General features: G+C 36.7%; 1 protein-coding gene across 1 annotated transcript in view; it reads left to right on the top strand.

The window, feature by feature from the left end:
• Positions 1-19,368, top strand: part of arid4b (AT-rich interaction domain 4B) — a 94,770-nt gene that overhangs the window by 50,091 nt on the left and 25,311 nt on the right. Inside the window, exons 7-13 of the mRNA XM_016241241.1 lie at positions 8,224-8,303; positions 10,274-10,350; positions 12,420-12,562; positions 14,909-14,981; positions 17,625-17,719; positions 17,794-17,891; positions 18,855-19,059. Of these exons, the coding sequence (XP_016096727.1) occupies positions 8,224-8,303; positions 10,274-10,350; positions 12,420-12,562; positions 14,909-14,981; positions 17,625-17,719; positions 17,794-17,891; positions 18,855-19,059 (771 nt within the window). The remainder of the gene's footprint in view (positions 1-8,223; positions 8,304-10,273; positions 10,351-12,419; positions 12,563-14,908; positions 14,982-17,624; positions 17,720-17,793; positions 17,892-18,854; positions 19,060-19,368) is intronic.

Here is a 19,368-nt window from a genome sequence, read left to right on the forward strand (position 1 = left end):
TTGGGCAGGTCATTCCACCAGGAGGAAACAGTTAATGAAAAAAGAAAAAGTCTGTGAAAGTGATTTTGTGCCTCTTTGAGATGGCACAATAATATGCTCACTTGCAGAATGCAAGCTTCTAGAGGGCACATAACTCTGAAGTAATGAATTTAGGTAAGCTAGTGCAGAGCCAGTGGTGGTTTTGTAGGCAAACATTAATGCCTTGAATTTTATTGCAGTGCAAATTGATTAACAGAGGTGTTACATGCGTTCTTTTCTGCTCATTAAAGATTAATCTTGCAGCTGCATTTCAGATTAATTGTAGAGGTTTGATAGAAGTGGCTGGAAGACCTGCCAAGAGATCGTTGCAATAGTCCAGCCTGGATAGACTAAGAGCTTGAACAATGAGTTGTGTTGCATGTTCTGAAAGAAAGGGCCTGATCTTCCTAATGTTGTATAAAGCAAATCTGCAGGACCGGGCAGTTTTAGCAATGTAGTCTGAGAAATTCAGCTTATCATCAGGTTTCTGACTGTTTTTGAAGGAGTTATGGTTGATGAGCCTAACTGGATGGTGACATTTTGATAAAGTGATGGGTTTGTTGAAACCACAAGCAGTTCTGTCTTAGCCAGGTTGAGTTGAAGGTGATGGTCCATCATCCAGCAAGAAATGTCTGTTAGACAAGCTGAGATGCAAGCAGCTATCGTCAGATCATCAGGATGGGATGAGAGGTAGAGCTGAGTGGAGTGTCATCAGCATAGCAGTGATATGAAAAGCCATGTTTCTGAATGACAGAACCTAGTGATTCCATGAGAATCTGGTGGTTCACCATATCAAAAGCAGCGGACAGATCCAGCAAGATAAGTATAGAAGATTTGGAAGCCGCTCTTGCCAGTCTTAGGGCTTCAACAACTGAGAGCAAGGGAGCAAGGCACGAATGTCCACTTCTGAAGCCAGATTGGTTGCTGTCCAGGAGGTTGCTCTGTGTGAGAAAGGCAGAAACTCAGAAACTTACAACACGTTCAAGATGTGAACAAAACACATTCAAGGCACATGAAAAAAGAACATAGAAATACCAGGCTCCCATTACTTCTCTTTCTTTGCACTGAGCAATTCATTTACTTACACAAGCCTATTTACATTATTTGCTGGACAGGGCAGCTCACTTCTTCTGAGCATGCAAAATGTGCATTTATTATTTATTATGACATTTGTTTGCCTCTCTGTGCCCACATACTGTAATTTGATGCAGCCAAATTCTCAATAAAACTTTTCATTTATATATTTGACTGTTTCTGTTGTCAGACAACGCGCGTTAATCTTTTGTGCCATTAAAATACCAATTTTATGAAATAAATTTTAACAAGAATACATTATCTAAAAAAACAAAAAAAAACTTTGGTTTTATTTTTCAGCTTGTTGATGCTTATACAAACTCAAAGACTCATCTCCTGAGCCACTGCACAAAGGAACAAAATGTAAACAACACAATAAATCAGTGCAAATAGTTTTAATAAAGCTCAAATAGTCTTCAGTTTACACATCTGTTAGGCTACATTTACACTAGTGCGTGTTCGTTTTAAAACACATAGCTCAGACAGAATCATGATTTCTATTTATTTTCCACTGATTTACTGATGAGCATTAGCAGCTTCCAGTGCTGTCTGCTTGTGCTCTCTCTTCCATGATCGCTGCTCTGAGGTAATAACATATCTAATTTCAGCAACATTACATGGCCAAAACACACATTAGACGGCAATCGGAAGTTATTACAAACACTCGATGGTGGTTTAAAGTGAGTTTTGAGTAAAAGCGGAATATAAATCTTATTTATTGTCTTGAATGAATGGTCACATAACACGCACTTTCGGTCGTGTAGTATGAACGGACATCTGCATATGATGGGAACTCCACGCAGCTCCCGCGCTACTCTCCATTGGAAATGAATGACTGGTCTGTCGTTTGTCGGAGATAGTGGAAAGCCGGCTTCAAACGCAGTGGAAACGGCAGTATGACGAGGATCGTTTTCATTTTAAAACAAACGCAGCAGTGTAAATGTAGCCTTACATCTATGGGGGCTGGGACGCATTCGCACTAAAACCTCACATGTGCGCCACATCTCTGAGTGTAACCGGTGTAAACTAGTCGGTGTGTTTGACTTGACGCGGACCGACTGTGCAGACCGATCCGTGTATTACAATACCATGAGAGCTATAGAGAGAAGACCGTGCGCTTTCGAATCGCTCTCGCGGATGTCAAACACTGATCGATCTGCGCCGCACCTCTTCTAGTCGAACACACCGGCTAGTGCTGCAGGCTTAAGGCCAAAGTATACTTCGACCGTCCGCGTCCACATTACGTCGTTTTCGTCATCAGGAGGGCTCACAGACAGCCGTGCACCCCATCCGCGAGCAAGGAATTTTTTGAGACTGCGCGGATGGTCCGCGTACAACAGCGCATGCGCGAGGTGAAAGTTGAGACAGAGCGCAAGTCAAATGGCGCTTTTCCACTGCATGGTACGGCACGGTACGGCTCGGTACGGTTCACTTTTTGAGGGTTTTCCACTGGGTACAGTACCTGGTACCTGGTACTTTTTTTAGTACCACCTCGGTTGGAGTTCCAAGCGAACCGTACCGTTACCAAAACATGACGTGTAAACTCTGCTGATCACGGATTGGCCGGAGTAAATCATCACTGAACTTGCGACATGAGACACAAACAGACCCGCTAGATTTAAATCAGCACAGCCAGCGAAGGATCGAACGCAACTGTTTTGAACGAGCGCACCTTTTTTTAACAACCAAAAAGTGGCTGTTCCCCCTGTTGCGGAAGAACAGACGGATAAAGTGATGGGTTTGTTGAAACCACAAGCAGTTCTGTCTTAGCCAGGTTGAGTTGAAGGTGATGGTCCATCATCCAGCAAGAAATGTCTGTTAGACAAGCTGAGATGCAAGCAGCTATCGTCAGATCATCAGGATGGGATGAGAGGTAGAGCTGAGTGTCATCAGCATAGCAGTGATATGAAAAGCCATGTTTCTGAATGACGACCTAGTGATTCCATGAGAATCTGGTGGTTCACCATATCAAAAGCAGCGGACAGATCCAGCAAGATAAGTATAGAAGATTTGGAAGCCGCTCTTGCCAGTCTTAGGGCTTCAACAACTGAGAGCAAGGCAGTCTCTGTCGAATGTCCACTTCTGAAGCCAGATTGGTTGCTGTCCAGGAGGTTGCTCTGTGTGAGAAAGGCAGAAACTTGGTTGAACACAACACGTTCAAGATGTGAACAAAACGCATTCAAGGCACATGAAAAAAGAACATAGAAATACCAGGCTCCCATTACTTCTCTTTCTTTGCACTGAGCAATTCATTTACTTACACAAGCCTGTTTACATTATTTGCTGGACAGGGCAGCTCACTTCTTCTGAGCATGCAAAATGTGCATTTATTATTTATTATGACATTTGTTTGCCTCTCTGTGCCCACATACTGTAATTTGATGCAGCCAAATTCTCAATAAAACTTTTCATTTATATATTTGACTGTTTCTGTTGTCAGACAACGCGCGTTAATCTTTTGTGCCATTAAAATACCAATTTTATGAAATAAATTTTAACAAGAATACATTATCTAAAAAAACAAAAAAAAACTTTGGTTTTATTTTTCAGCTTGTTGATGCTTATACAAACTCAAAGACTCATCTCCTGAGCCACTGCACAAAGGAACAAAATGTAAACAACACAATAAATCAGTGCAAATAGTTTTAATAAAGCTCAAATAGTCTTCAGTTTACACATCTGTTAGGCTACATTTACACTAGTGCGTGTTCGTTTTAAAACACATAGCTCAGACAGAATCATGATTTCTATTTATTTTCCACTGATTTACTGATGAGCATTAGCAGCTTCCAGTGCTGTCTGCTTGTGCTCTCTCTTCCATGATCGCTGCTCTGAGGTAATAACATGTCTAATTTCAGCAACATTACATGGCCAAAACACACATTAGACGGCAATCGGAAGTTATTACAAACACTCGATGGTGGTTTAAAGTGAGTTTTGAGTAAAAGCGGAATATAAATCTTATTTATTGTCTTGAATGAATGGTCACATAACACGCACTTTCGGTCGTGTAGTATGAACGGACATCTGCATATGATGGGAACTCCACGCAGCTCCCGCGCTACTCTCCATTGGAAATGAATGACTGAATGACCGGTCTGTCGTTTGTTGGAGATAGTGGAAAGCCGGCTTGAAACGCAGTGGAAACGCCAGTATGACGAGGATCGCTTTCATTTAAAAAAATAAACGCACCAGTTTAAATGTAGCCTTACATCTATGGGGGCTGGGACGCATTCACACTACAGCCTCCCGTGTGCGCCACATCTCTTGAGTGTAACCGGTGTAAACTAGTAGGTGTGTTCGACTTGACGCGGACCGACTGTGCAGACCGATCCGTGTATTACAATACCATGAGAGCTATAGAGAGAAGACCGTGCGCTTTCGAATCGCTCTCGCGGATGTCAAACACTGATCGATCTGCGCCGCACCTCTTCTAGTCGAACACACCGGCTAGTGCTGCAGGCTTAAGGCCAAAGTATACTTCGACCGTCCGCGTCCACATTACGTCGTTTTCGTCATCAGGAGGGCTCACAGACAGCCGTGCACCCCATCCGCGAGCAAGGAATTTTTTGAGACTGCGCGGATGGTCCGCGTACAACAGCGCATGCGCGAGGTGAAAGTTGAGACAGAGCGCAAGTCAAATGGCGCTTTTCCACTGCATGGTACGGCACGGTACGGCTCGGTACGGTTCACTTTTTGAGGGTTTTCCACTGGGTACAGTACCTGGTACCTGGTACTTTTTTTAGTACCACCTCGGTTGGAGTTCCAAGCGAACCGTACCGTTACCAAAACATGACGTGTAAACTCTGCTGATCACGGATTGGCCGGAGTAAATCATCACTGAACTTGCGACATGAGACACAAACAGACCCGCTAGATTTAAATCAGCACAGCCAGCGAAGGATCGAACGCAACTGTTTTGAACGAGCGCACCTTTTTTTAACAACCAAAAAGTGGCTGTTCCCCCTGTTGCGGAAGAACAGACGTTCCTCTCGTTGATAGCAGAGGAGCGGATCCAGCGAGAGCTTGATGGGGCGATGCGGAATGAAAACGTTTTTTAGGAGTCGTAGAGGCGGCGCAACTATAACGACATGTGAATAATCCCACCCACTCTAAAGCGATACTAAACTGCAGTGGAAGCGCAAACCGAGCCGTGCCGTGCCGTACCGAGCCGTACCGAGCCGAGTCGTACCACGCAGTGGAAAAGCGCCAAAACTGTGCCTGTGTCGAGCTAGTCCGGCTGAGCGCATGACGGAACGGAATGCGGAAAGTGAAGTATACCCGGGCCTTCATTGGCTCACGGACACTGATGAGATTAACCCCTTAGGTATTGAAATGTGGTACCGAACAACGAGACGTTTTTCGATACTCGATAGTATCAAGGCAATTCGGTCGGTGCCTAAAAAGTATCGAACTCGATACCCAGCCCTATGTAGACATCCTTAATCTCTAATAACTCCATTCTGCTGTCTGCGTTTCTTTGTCTGAACACGAGTACTGGAGCGCAGTTATAATCCCTAATAATTATTATAATTGTAATATTATATAAATTGTAATAATTATTTTAAATGATATTAAAATAAATAAATGATGTGTACTAAAAAGTATATTTCAGTTTCTTTATATACTTTTTACATTGAATTCAAATGGTGCTGTATTTGAAACTTTCACTTTTACAAAACCTTATTTTGTGCATAAATATAATTAATTTCAATTGATTTCAAAATGTTTTTACTTGCATGTAATATTGAATTTTATTTCATACTGTATAAAATAAAATATATTACTAGTAGTAGTGTTTTCAATGTTTGTTTAATATACATTCTATTTTTAACAAGGCCATTCATATCCTCCTGACTACCAGGAAAAAACAGTTTTGTGAATTTGGTATTTTGTCATGTCATTACATTGTTTAGAGCATAAAAAATAAAACGTTCATTTATTATTTGTAGAGGACATCGGGACTTAAAAAAGTTCTGTTTTAAAACAAATAAAAAGACATGAATAAACATGAAAAGGCAAAAACAGTGGGATTTTTGTTTTAATCACAAATACATTTTAATTTTTTTTTACACCAAACTTTGTATAAAGATGATTCTCAACTATGTTATGAAAGATATTTTTAAAAACCATTTTTCTTTATGCAAAATGTGTGTAAAATGGCCATAAACGAGTTTTCCCATTATATACAATGTATCTATAAACTGTATCTAATTTGCATATCAATGTGTTTTTGGGGTAACATAGAATGAACAAATAAGTGCAATAATGGGAGTAATAATTAGCAAGATTTTCATAATATTTAATAGGAATATATATATATTTTTTCTCTTTTCATTTGTTGTGTCTCCCAAAATGTGTAATAAACATGCTTTAAGTCCTGGTGTCCTCTACAGTGGACATGAATGGGTATGAAACTGATGTCCTGTTTCATAACAGAAGCTCATATTTTGATTTGAAACCCCATAACATTTTCCTGAGATGTTGATTTATGACAAACAATTAGAAAATTAGTCAGATTTAAATGATAATTACAAAATATTATCATATTTCCATAAGGGTGTTACACTTGATCACTAAATTTATGTCAGTCATTTTTAAAGACCAAGGAGAGAGGGAGTGGTCATGGTGTAACATCCAATCATTTAGTATCTCTGAAAAGTCCCATCCAAAACTCACGTCATTATTTATGCTGACGCATCGGGCCGCTCAAACAAACAGATCAATGTTTTAAAAGCGTCATGGTATTTCCCTTTTCAGGATGTCAGACTATTAATGACTGACTCCTGACACACTAAAAACTGTTATAACATCCAGAAAACGCCATGCTTCCCCTTTAAACCTCATGATCAGGAGAGAGTCTTCCTGCAGAATTAAACTACACCTTGCTTCCTGAAGCTGCATGTATTGTGCGGCATGCTAACAGACTCTCTCTGACTCTGTCTCTCGTTTGCATGCAGTAGTTGATGATTCACAGAGTCACGGCAAACCAGACGCTGTCTCTTTAAATACAGCTGCTAGCTCTGCGAGTTGTTGTTGTTGGCGTAGTGTTTTGCGTCGCTCTCTGACTCCTCCTCACGACTCTCAGCAGAATCACAGCATTCAGAAAGAAAGTAAAGCAAATGAACGGCCGTGACATGTGCTCCTGGGGTTTGCTGATGCCCATCCTGCTGCTCATCTGAGGTCAAAGGTGGCTTCTGATGAAATAAAAGGAAAAGACGTGGGTGTAGCAGTCGTTTGAAAATGTCGTTTAGTTTAGTTAGTCATTTTGTTAGAATGTGGATCTTGTCCTTATTAATGGATTCTCAAGGTGCACCAAGTCTTTTTTTATTTTAATTTGATTTTTTTCACAACATTGCCATGGGTTCCTGCAGTCAAGAAAGACCTGGAAACACCAGGGCCTGAAAACATTATTCAAATCAATTAACAATTAACTTTTTCTTTCTTAGTAATGCACAGCTCTCATAATATTCATATTAAGCTCAAATTCATTATTTATGATATTATTCTACCGGTCAAAATTTTTGATATTTTTTTTCATGGCAGCATTTATTTGGTCAAAATACAGTAAATATTTTAATATTGTAAAATATTATTACAACTTAAAATAACTGTTTTCTATTTGCATATATTTTAAATGTAATTTATTCCTGTGATGCAGTGCTGAATTTTCATTGCTTAACTTCTGAAGGATCATGTGACACTGAAGACTGAAGTAATGATTCTGAAAATTCAGCTTTGCATCACGGGAATAAAATACATTTTAAAGTATATTCACATAAAAAATAGTTTTTTGAATTGTGATAATATTTCACAATATTATATTTTTTTATCAAATAAATGCAGCCTTGGTGAGCAAAAGAGACTTCTGTCATTAAGTATCAATTATTCCTTATAACTTAATTGGTACAAACAACTGGAACAGTAACACGTTTGCATATAATAATTATGAAATATTTTGAAGTTAAAAATAGACCCGCTTGTGTCTAGCATTCATTTCTTCAAGCGTAAAACTTTATTTTTTATTTTTTGCAAATGGAGACAAATGACTTTATGACTAAAATGACATCAAATAATGTTTTCTCATTGAAGTGCTCATCCATCCTCTGTTTCTCTCTTCATTTTCTAAAGGTCATCTCTCCAGACTGTCATGAAGATGTGACGATGAAGAAAGACAACGTTTTTGTTCGCTCCTTCAAAGATGGAAAATTGTGAGTAACTTTCAAATGAAGTTATTTCAGTCCGTGCTTCTACTTTTAGCGCTCGAGCTGCAGAAAGTCAAGCTATGAAAGCGGCACATGTGCTTTTATTTCACAGCATTGTGTCTGTTTATAGCTGTGATTTTACAAAACATCCATTAAATGTGGCGGAAAGCAGAAAGCTAAAAAAACGAGGAAAGATGCCACTGCTGGGCATCATGTAATGAAGACCGTCAGAGAATATTGTAGTTAAACGCCCATCTCAGATTAACCTTCTGAAATCAATTTATACTGCCGCGGCCGAAGGCATTCAAGCGTTATGCTGAGAAATGTCTGCTTATGGAGATATTATTTTGTTAAACCTGTGAGAACCGCCAATATACAGACCGGAGCTTCTGATGATTCAATAACTAGACAGATCATTTATAATGTCGTGCTTCTATGGATTGACAACAGTCCCTAAATTGCCTGGATGCTGGTAATCGGTTGCTAAGGTGCTCTAATTGAGGTTGCTAGGGTGGTTACTAGGTGGTTGCTTAGTCCCTAATATGTCATTTATGATTTTGGTGCATTAACACAAACAGATAATAACATCTCAAGCTTCATGTATGAAAATGTCATAAAACACACACACACACATACATATATATATATATATGTATATGTGTGTGTGTGTGTTTGTGTATAAATATAGTCTATGGTCTACTGTTCAAAAGTTTGCGGTCGGTAAGATTTATTTTTGTTTTTGAAGTCTGTTTTGCTCACCAAGGCTGCTTTTATTTCATTAAAAATGCAGTAAAATCAGTAATTGCAATTTAAAATAGCTGTTTTCTAAGTTAATATATTTTTAAAATATAATGTATTTCTGTGATGCGCAGCTGTATTTTCAGCATCATTCCTCCAGTCTTCAGTGTCACATGATCTTCAGAAATCAGTATAATATGCTGATCTGCTGCTCAAGAAACATTTCTGATTATTATCAATGTTGAAGACAGCTGTGCTGCACAAAATTTTTGTGGAAACCGTGATGCATTTTATTTTTCAGGATTCTTTGATGAATAGAAAGTTCAAAAGGGCAGCACTTATTTGAAATAGAAATCTTCTGTAACATTATAAATGTCTTTACTGTCACTTCAGATCAATTTAATGCATCCTTGCTAAATAAAAGTATTGTTTTCTATAAAGCACTTTTGAACTGCAGTGCATAAGTGTTATTTCACAATGAAAAGCTTGAGAGTTGCACAGGTTACCTGTAGCGCTGGGTTTCTGTGCACATCTTCACTGCTCCCTCTAGTGTCGGCCGCGGCATAGTAATGACATCACTGGCCCATGTAGATTTCTAAATATTCATGAACAAAGACATGTCTGCTAGCTAATAATCACCTCTTAATTCCCTCAATAAAGCAGCTGCTGAAGGTCTGTGACTTCATGCATCCACTAAAACCCACCAAAACAGCAGCTGATTCAGAGTTTGAGCACACATGCAGTAATAAATACCATCTTGATATTTCAGCTATGATTTTTAGGTGTCCAAATGCTTTTAAGGGGATGTTGGATAAGACCTGGTTTATGTTCTTATTCGGTTGCTAAGGTGCTCTGGATGGTTGCTAGGGTGTGAGACTTACTGATTGGTTGCTTTTCCGAATAGAAAGAGCCTAATTTCATATCTGGTGCCGAGAAATGGCCTGTTCCTTAATTACATGCTGTTTTCCCAGGATAAAGGTTTTGGCATTTGGTGAATTTTTTTAAGAAACAGTGTGATGATGCTGATTTGGTGGATGTCTGGAATAAATTCTTAAAGTAGTGCATTCATGTTTTTGCAAGCAATGAAATGCAATAAAAAGTGTAATCGATATTCACTGTAATCTATACAGCAGTGTGTTGAATTATGATCAGTAACTCACTCAAAGATGATGCTATTTATTATGTGTTCTCTCATATGTGATGAATCACTGCTAACAGTGTTGTATTTGATCTTATAGTTACACAGTTTTGCGGAAAGACATTCGAGTGCTGGATGAAGAGAAAGCTCCTAAAGCGGACGCAGGACTCAGACCAGGTGAGAAACAGTGTGACGCGCAGATCAGTGTGTATTCAGGGCAGGGGTATTATCATTAAATAAAAAACATTTTCATTGCTTGGAATAAAATAAACATTTAGTGAAATAAGTAAATATATAAAAATATTTTATTTCAGTAGTTTAAGTGGAAGTACTAAATAAACTAAAACTAAAAACTACAACTTACTAAAATATATATATATTCATTAAAAAACTATAGACATGCTTAAAAGGGTCATATGATACGATTAAAATGTTTCCTTTCTCTTTGGAGTGTTACAAGCTCTTGGTGCATAAAGAAGATCTGTAAAGTTGCAAAGACTAAAGTCTCAAATCCAAAGAGATATTCTTTATAAAAGTTAAGAGTCAGCCACACCTACCTAAAACGGCTCGTTCTAACACGCCCCCACATGTCTACGTCACTATGTGGGAAGATTTGCATAACGCCGCCCAAATGTTCACGCAAAGAAAGAAGGCATAACTTTTATTCTCGCTGTAGTATTGTTGCTGCCGCCATGTCGTGAAGACGCTGTGTTTCGTTGTGAAAGCGAAAACTACTTTGTTTGGTCTTCCAAAAGAGGACAGGACTAGAAATCAGTGGTTAAGTTGTATTTACAACACTGTTCCAGAACACTTCAACCCAAATATTCAGATGTGTGCAGCACATTTTATGGAGGACTGTTTCCTGATCCTGGGAGAGTAGACTACAATGCTGGTTCTGTCTCTATAAAGTGGGGCAATTCCAACTTTGCAAGGACAGTCTGGCGCTTCTGACTCACAGCCTGTAAGTACGTTTTCATTTAAAGAATTTGCCACTGATGATTCAAACGTGAGTTTTGGGCAGTGTAGAGTAGGGCTTGTTGTTTGTCATTTCTCCGATCACAAATGCAGACATGGTTTTATGTTTACGCGGCGCGATGCAACGCAAAGCGTAAAAAGACAGTATAAGTCATTATAATCCATAATTATGTCCCCACTGGATGCAACGAATGCCTCGTTTATAATGGGTTTTAATGTTTTTGTCTCGTTGCTCCGGCCGGACAGAGCATCACAGTATGGTGAGGGGCGTAACATTTCCGTCACACGCTTGAGGTATTCGGCCAATCACAACGCACTGGATAGCTGGCCAATCACAGCACACCTCGCTTTTCAGACCAATGAGCTTTGTAAAAATCAATGCGTTTCAGAAAGGCGGGGCATAGAGGAGAAACATTAATGTACAGTATGTGGAAAATAATGTGTTTTTTGAACCTTAAACCGCATAAACACATTTCATTACACCAAATACACAAAATAATGTTCTTTTTAGCAACATCATATGACCCCTTTAATAAAATTAAATAAAAATAGCAAAATACTAATAAAAATGACAAAAACGCACAACAAAATTATCAAAACTTTAAGCAAAATTAAAATGAAAACACAAGAAAACACAAAAATAAAATCGAATTCAAAATATTAACAAAAAATACAAATAATTTGTAAACATTTAATTTCCCCCCCCTGAATTTAATAATGAAATGTGGCTTATGCACCAATGCAACATCTCTTTTTTTTATTTTTTTTTTATTTTTTTACTCTCAACAATGCTTTTTTGACCCGATGTACACAATATGCATATTCTGCCATAAACATAATATATATGTTTTCTATAAACATAATCAACATCTTTAAATAAATTCTTTTTATATTTATCCAGTTTGATTGCCATTTGCAAAGCTTCTTTGTTGTAGTTCTTTCCCCCATTAAAGCTGTGAAGTACAGAGTCTTGTATCTTTCTTTTTGTCCGATTTTCAAATACTTTTTTGCTTTAATCAAAGTTTGTAATGTTATATTTCGCCTTGTAGCTGCTTAGTTTGGTTCATGGCTTAGAACTCTTTAACAAATACTTTTTTTTTTTTTTTAATCCCTATGGAGAGAAAGAATGTGAAAAATACTTCCTAAGCCAAGGCCTCTGAAAAAGTGGTGGGCCGGAACGTTGAAAGTGGAAATAAATGACGGACCAAACAAGGGATTTCAAGTCACATGCAGCTCGTTTTAATTCCATTCTCTGTGTTTGTGTTTCACAGCGTTAGATGCAGCGTGGAATTTCCAGCGTAACGGCACTGTGCCCAACACGTGGAGGACAGAGGTGAAGGATGAAAGCTCCAGCAGTGAGGAAGAGGATGAGGAGGACGAACAAGAGGAAGAGGCCAGCAGAGAGGAGGAAGAGGTGACCGCACCATTTATAATCATAAAGCATGTGCTGGGGAGAAAAATTGCCCTTTGTTTGGTTTGACGTCACTCAAATATTCAAAATCAATGGAAGCTTGTTTTCGCCACCTGATTTAAAAAAAAAAAAAAAAATCATTGCAATTTTTGTCTCTCATTTCTGATTTTTTCCCCCCTCACTTTTCTGTCAAGATATAAGATATAAACTCAAAACGGCAAGATAGAAACTTAGAATTGTAATTGTGAGGTGTAATAGTTCATTTGGAGTTTAAAAACGTATGTGAGATAAAACCTCGGAATTGTGAGTAAAAATGTCAATTGTGAAAACTGAAATTTTCTCTTATATTTTGTGGCAGAAATAAAAACAGTTGCGAGATGTAAGCTCACAATTGTGAGGGAAAAGTTATTTTGAGATAAAAATGACCTTTTTAGTTTTTTATTTGGTGGCACAAAAAACCCTGATGAATTCTGTGGAAAAAGACTTTCAGTTTCCACTTAATTGTAAGACATAAACTTGGAATTACCTTTTTTTATTTGACATTTTATGGTAAAAAAAAAATGTAAACCGAATTACTGGATGTAAACTCAGAATTGCAAAAACAAAGTCAAAATTGTGAGGGGAAAAAAGTTGCTGTTACATTTTTTAACATTTTTATTCTGCGGTGGAAACGAAACAAAGCAACAAAAAAAAAAACGAATTCTGAAGGGGAAAAGTCAAAATTCAAAATAAATGTAAAAAAAAATTATTTTACAATTTGTGGCAGGAAAAATTAATTTCAAGATATAAACTCATAATTTTGACAAAAAAATAGAATTGCTAGATGTAAACCTGCAATTACAGAAAAAAGGTCAAAATTGTGAGATACAAAATCAGGAATTTTGAGATAAAAAGTAAAAATGACCTATTTTATTTTGTGGTAGAAACAGAATAAATAAATAAAATGAAACTCAGAATGAAGTCTAAGAAAAAAAGTCAGAATTGCAAGATATAAACTGGAAAGTACTTATTTTTGACAGAACATTTTTTGAATTTGCAATATGTAAACTCGCAGTTCTGAGGGAAAAAAGTCTGAATTGTAAGATAAGATTTTATTGATTTTTTAAATTGTGTGTATGGAAAGTTTCTATAAACACTGAATGCGATTGAATGAGGAATCTGCTGAAGCAGCACTAATGTTTATGTTCGTGTGAGCTTTCACTCTTACAGCACGAGCTCCTGTCATCAGCCGTCTGTTTACCTTCATTTATTGACCACAAAATATCCCCTTTGAGTTGAAGTGGCGTATTTAGTGATAGATGAACAGCTTGTGCGTGTGATGACAGGTTTCGCTGTTACTCAGACTTGTGACGGCTGACGTGTGTGTGCAGTCAGAGTTACATAAACTAGATTACAGAGGAAAAACACATTGCAGCCAGACCGTTTTCATAACAGCGTTTTAAGAAGCTATTTTTTCCAACAAGTAGCAACCGAACATTACATGGCTATCCTTTTATGTGCAGCTTTACGAATTATGCAGCTGCTTGTTGTCTCTTGCAAATGAATCACTGGAGGTCTGATTCATTTAAGCAAATCGGTTCATTTAATTGATTCTTTAAAAAAAAAAGAGACACTGAATCATTTGAGCCCTCGCTCGCCATTGTATGCTTGCCTTGAGCATCAGAATAATTAGTTAAACCCTGTTATTTATCCCTGTTTTCAGCTTAGTTATTTTGATTGGGGGGTTTTTGTTTTGTTTTGTTTGTGTTATTAGTTCGTTTAGTTTTTTGCCATTTTCTGTTATATATTGCTGATTGGGGTTGGTATGTTTTTTGTTTTTAGAATTAAATTTTATTAGGTAAGAATGCATTAAATTGATTAAAAGTCCGTAAAAACATTTTATAATGTTACAAAAGATTGCATCACAAAACTATGAAGCAGCATAACAGTTTTCAACATTGATAATAATCAGAAATGTTTATTGAGCAGCAAATCAGCATCTTAGAATCATGTGACACTGAAGACTGCAGTAATGATGCTGAAAATACACAGCAATAAATTGCATCTTACAATATATTCAAATAGAAAACAGCTATTTTAAATTGTAAAAATATGTCACAATTTTTACTCTATTTTTGATCAAATAAATGCAGCCTTGGTGAACAGAAGAGACTTCTTTCAAAAACATTCAATCTTTCTTACCATAAACGTTTGAACGGAAGTGTATATTTGTAAAGATATCGTCCTCTTAAGTAGCTTCAGTGTACTTAACTACTTTTAGTTAGTAGCTCGTAGTGTAGCTTAACTAGTTTTTTAAAAGGCACCTTTGAATGACACCCAACTCTCTGTGTGTGTGTTTCCTGTACGCAGGAGGAAGTAGAGCCGTTCCCAGAAGAGAAGGACAACTTCCTGCAGCAGCTTTACAAATTTATGGAGGATAGAGGTGAGCAGTGTTATTTCAGTATTATTTTTTATACTATTGTAGTTTAATATCTTACTTAAGTGTGTTTTAGTCATGTGCTTGTGCTTTTTCATTTTATTTTATTTCAATCACCGAAAGTGATTTTTAACAATAGCAAGCTCTAGCAGTCAAAGGAGTGCAAAAAGACTTTCAGTTTCCACTTAATTGTAAGACATAAACTTGGAATTACCTTTTTTTATTTGACATTTTATGGTAAAAAAAAAATGTAAACCGAATTACTGGATGTAAACTCAGAATTGCAAAAACAAAGTCAAAATTGTGAGGGGAAAAAAGTTGCTGTTACATTTTTTAACATTTTTATTCTGCGGTGGAAACGAAACAAAGCAACAAAAAAAAAAACGAATTCTGAAGGGGAAAAGTCAAAATTCAAAATAAATGTAAAAAAAAATTATTTTACAATTTGTGGCAGGAAAAATTAATTTCAAGATATAAACTCATAATTTTGACAAAAAAATAGAATTGCTAGATGTAAACCTGCAATTACAGAAAAAAGGTCAAAATTGTGAGATACAAAATCAGGAATTTTGAGATAAAAAGTAAAAATGACCTATTTTATTTTGTGGTAGAAACAGAATAAATAAATAAAATGAAACTCAGAATGAAGTCTAAGAAAAAAAGTCAGAATTGCAAGATATAAACTGGAAAGTACTTATTTTTGACAGAACATTTTTTGAATTTGCAATATGTAAACTCGCAGTTCTGAGGGAAAAAAGTCTGAATTGTAAGATAAGATTTTATTGATTTTTTAAATTGTGTGTATGGAAAGTTTCTATAAACACTGAATGCGATTGAATGAGGAATCTGCTGAAGCAGCACTAATGTTTATGTTCGTGTGAGCTTTCACTCTTACAGCACGAGCTCCTGTCATCAGCCGTCTGTTTACCTTCATTTATTGACCACAAAATATCCCCTTTGAGTTGAAGTGGCGTATTTAGTGATAGATGAACAGCTTGTGCGTGTGATGACAGGTTTCGCTGTTACTCAGACTTGTGACGGCTGACGTGTGTGTGCAGTCAGAGTTACATAAACTAGATTACAGAGGAAAAACACATCGCAGCCAGACCGTTTTCATAACAGCGTTTTAAGAAGCTATTTTTTCGCAGCACTAATGTTTATGTTCGTGTGAGCTTTCACTCTTACAGCACGAGCTCCTGTCATCAGCCGTCTGTTTACCTTCATTTATTGACCACAAAATATCACCTTTAGAGTTGAAGTGGCGTATTTAGTGATAGATGAACAGCTTGTGCGTGTGATGACAGGTTTCGCTGTTACTCAGACTTGTGACGGCTGACGTGTGTGTGCAGTCAGAGTTACATAAACTAGATTACAGAGGAAAAACACATTGCAGCCAGACCGTTTTCATAACAGCGTTTTAAGAAGCTATTTTTTCCAACAAGTAGCAACCGAACATTACATGGCTATCCTTTTATGTGCAGCTTTACGAATTATGCAGCTGCTTGTTGTCTCTTGCAAATGAATCACTGGAGGTCTGATTCATTTAAGCAAATCGGTTCATTTAATTGATTCTTTAAAAAAAAAAGAGACACTGAATCATTTGAGCCCTCGCTCGCCATTGTATGCTTGCCTTGAGCATCAGAATAATTAGTTAAACCCTGTTATTTATCCCTGTTTTCAGCTTAGTTATTTTGATTGGGGGGTTTTTGTTTTGTTTTGTTTGTGTTATTAGTTCGTTTAGTTTTTTGCCATTTTCTGTTATATATTGCTGATTGGGGTTGGTATGTTTTTTGTTTTTAGAATTAAATTTTATTAGGTAAGAATGCATTAAATTGATTAAAAGTCCGTAAAAACATTTTATAATGTTACAAAAGATTGCATCACAAAACTATGAAGCAGCATAACAGTTTTCAACATTGATAATAATCAGAAATGTTTATTGAGCAGCAAATCAGCATCTTAGAATCATGTGACACTGAAGACTGCAGTAATGATGCTGAAAATACACAGCAATAAATTGCATCTTACAATATATTCAAATAGAAAACAGCTATTTTAAATTGTAAAAATATGTCACAATTTTTACTCTATTTTTGATCAAATAAATGCAGCCTTGGTGAACAGAAGAGACTTCTTTCAAAAACATTCAATCTTTCTTACCATAAACGTTTGAACGGAAGTGTATATTTGTAAAGATATCGTCCTCTTAAGTAGCTTCAGTGTACTTAACTACTTTTAGTTAGTAGCTCGTAGTGTAGCTTAACTAGTTTTTTAAAAGGCACCTTTGAATGACACCCAACTCTCTGTGTGTGTGTTTCCTGTACGCAGGAGGAAGTAGAGCCGTTCCCAGAAGAGAAGGACAACTTCCTGCAGCAGCTTTACAAATTTATGGAGGATAGAGGTGAGCAGTGTTATTTCAGTATTATTTTTTATACTATTGTAGTTTAATATCTTACTTAAGTGTGTTTTAGTCATGTGCTTGTGCTTTTTCATTTTATTTTATTTCAATCACCGAAAGTGATTTTTAACAATAGCAAGCTCTAGCAGTCAAAGGAGTGCTTGATGATATGCATATCTTGAAAGTCTCTCTGTATAAAGCATCTGCCGAATGCATTCATGTTTAAGAGGTTTCTGTGCTGTTCTGTTCAGGAACTCCTATCAATAAGCGACCGGTGCTGGGCTACAAGAATCTCAATCTTTTTAAACTCTACAGGCTGGTGCATAAGCTCGGAGGATTTGAGAACGTGAGTTTGATTTTATTTGACATGGTCTGCTGCTCCGTCTGCGTTAGCTTTGACTCGTGTTCCCTGTGTTTCAGATCGAGAGCGGATCTGCCTGGAAGCAGGTGTATCAGGATCTGGGCATCCCCGTGCTCAACTCCGCAGCCGGTTACAACGTCAAATGTGCCTACAGAAAGTACGTGCATCCTTCATAAGCCCCTGACGACAGTGACCGCAAACCGTGAGCTGCTCATTGTAAAACGTTTGAGAAGAACAAGCACTGAATGCACCTGTTCTGTCTCTTGTCTCATGTTACTAAATGTGGCACACGTCTTCTATCCAGGGTTATTGTTGTTTACGACAACTATTAAAACAGTTTTCTTCATTGAACTAAAGCTTAAATAAAATAAACTATAAATATTAAATGAAAATCTTCAGTTCAGTTATTTTCCAAGGCAACATTTATCATTTTTGTTTAGTTTAAGAAGCATTAATTACTAGCTGGACATTAAAAAAAGCTAATAAAAATTATGAAAAAAAAAAAAAAACGTATAATAAATATAAATATTACATGAAAATAGATATTCAGTTATTTGCCAAGGCAACATATATCATTTTCTTTTAGATTAAGCTGAAGCACTAAATACAGACTGGACATAAAATAAAAACTAAAACTGATTATAATAAAATTTATAAAAATAAAATGCAAAATATAAAAAATATTTAAAAGAAATACAAAAATAAAATAATTTTAAACCTTAAATAATAGCATAAAAAAATAACACTAATAATAAAATGAGAAAAGTGCAAAAGTCGTTTACTAATTGTAACAAATTAAAATTAAATCTGAAATTATAAAAGTATAAAAACCATTTCAAAACATTAATAAAAACTGCAATAGTATATAAAAAAATACTAAAATAACGCTGCCTCGCTCAAAGCCTATAGCGCCACCAGCATTTCAACGTTTCATGCTAATTTTAGCTTATGATTTTTTACTAAATTGCTCAATTTGGATCAGATCATCTGAAGACCTTTCTGGTCAATTTATTATTGATATACCTGTCAGCAATTAGGTGATTTAAGGTGCAGTGATGATAAGTTGACCATAGTTTTACATCATGTGACGAGGTAATCTGTGATGTTGAACCTGCTGCAGGTATCTGTATGGCTTTGAGGACTTCTGCGCCTCCACGGCAATCACCTTCCGCATGGATCTGCCGTATAAGACGGCCGAGAAGACGAGCTCAAAGAGCGAGGTGAACGCGGAGGAAACGGCCAGCACTTTAAGCACATCCAGCGCAGGAGAAGAACAGAAAGCCCTTAAAGAACCAGAGACCTCCAGCACGCAGCATGTGGTCAAGGTACTGAAGCATCGTCTCAGGGTGTGTCTGATACGGCAAACTAAACATACGTCTCATGCTGCGTCTGTGCTGCATGCATTGAATACACAACCATTATCTACTGCATCCTCAGTCCTACTTCACATATTTTCAGATAATTTTCAAACAGCTGTATAATTTATAATTTATTTTATAAATATGTGATATAATGTAAGATCACATTTGATTAAAATGTGAAAAAATAAATATATATTCACACTTTTAATCAATTATATATATATATATATATATATATATATATATATATATATATATATATATATATATATA

This window comes from Sinocyclocheilus grahami, unplaced genomic scaffold (genome assembly GCF_001515645.1).
Source record: "Sinocyclocheilus grahami isolate Dianchi unplaced genomic scaffold, SAMN03320097.WGS_v1.1 scaffold616.1, whole genome shotgun sequence".
NCBI classification, from domain to species: Eukaryota; Metazoa; Chordata; class Actinopteri; order Cypriniformes; family Cyprinidae; genus Sinocyclocheilus; species Sinocyclocheilus grahami.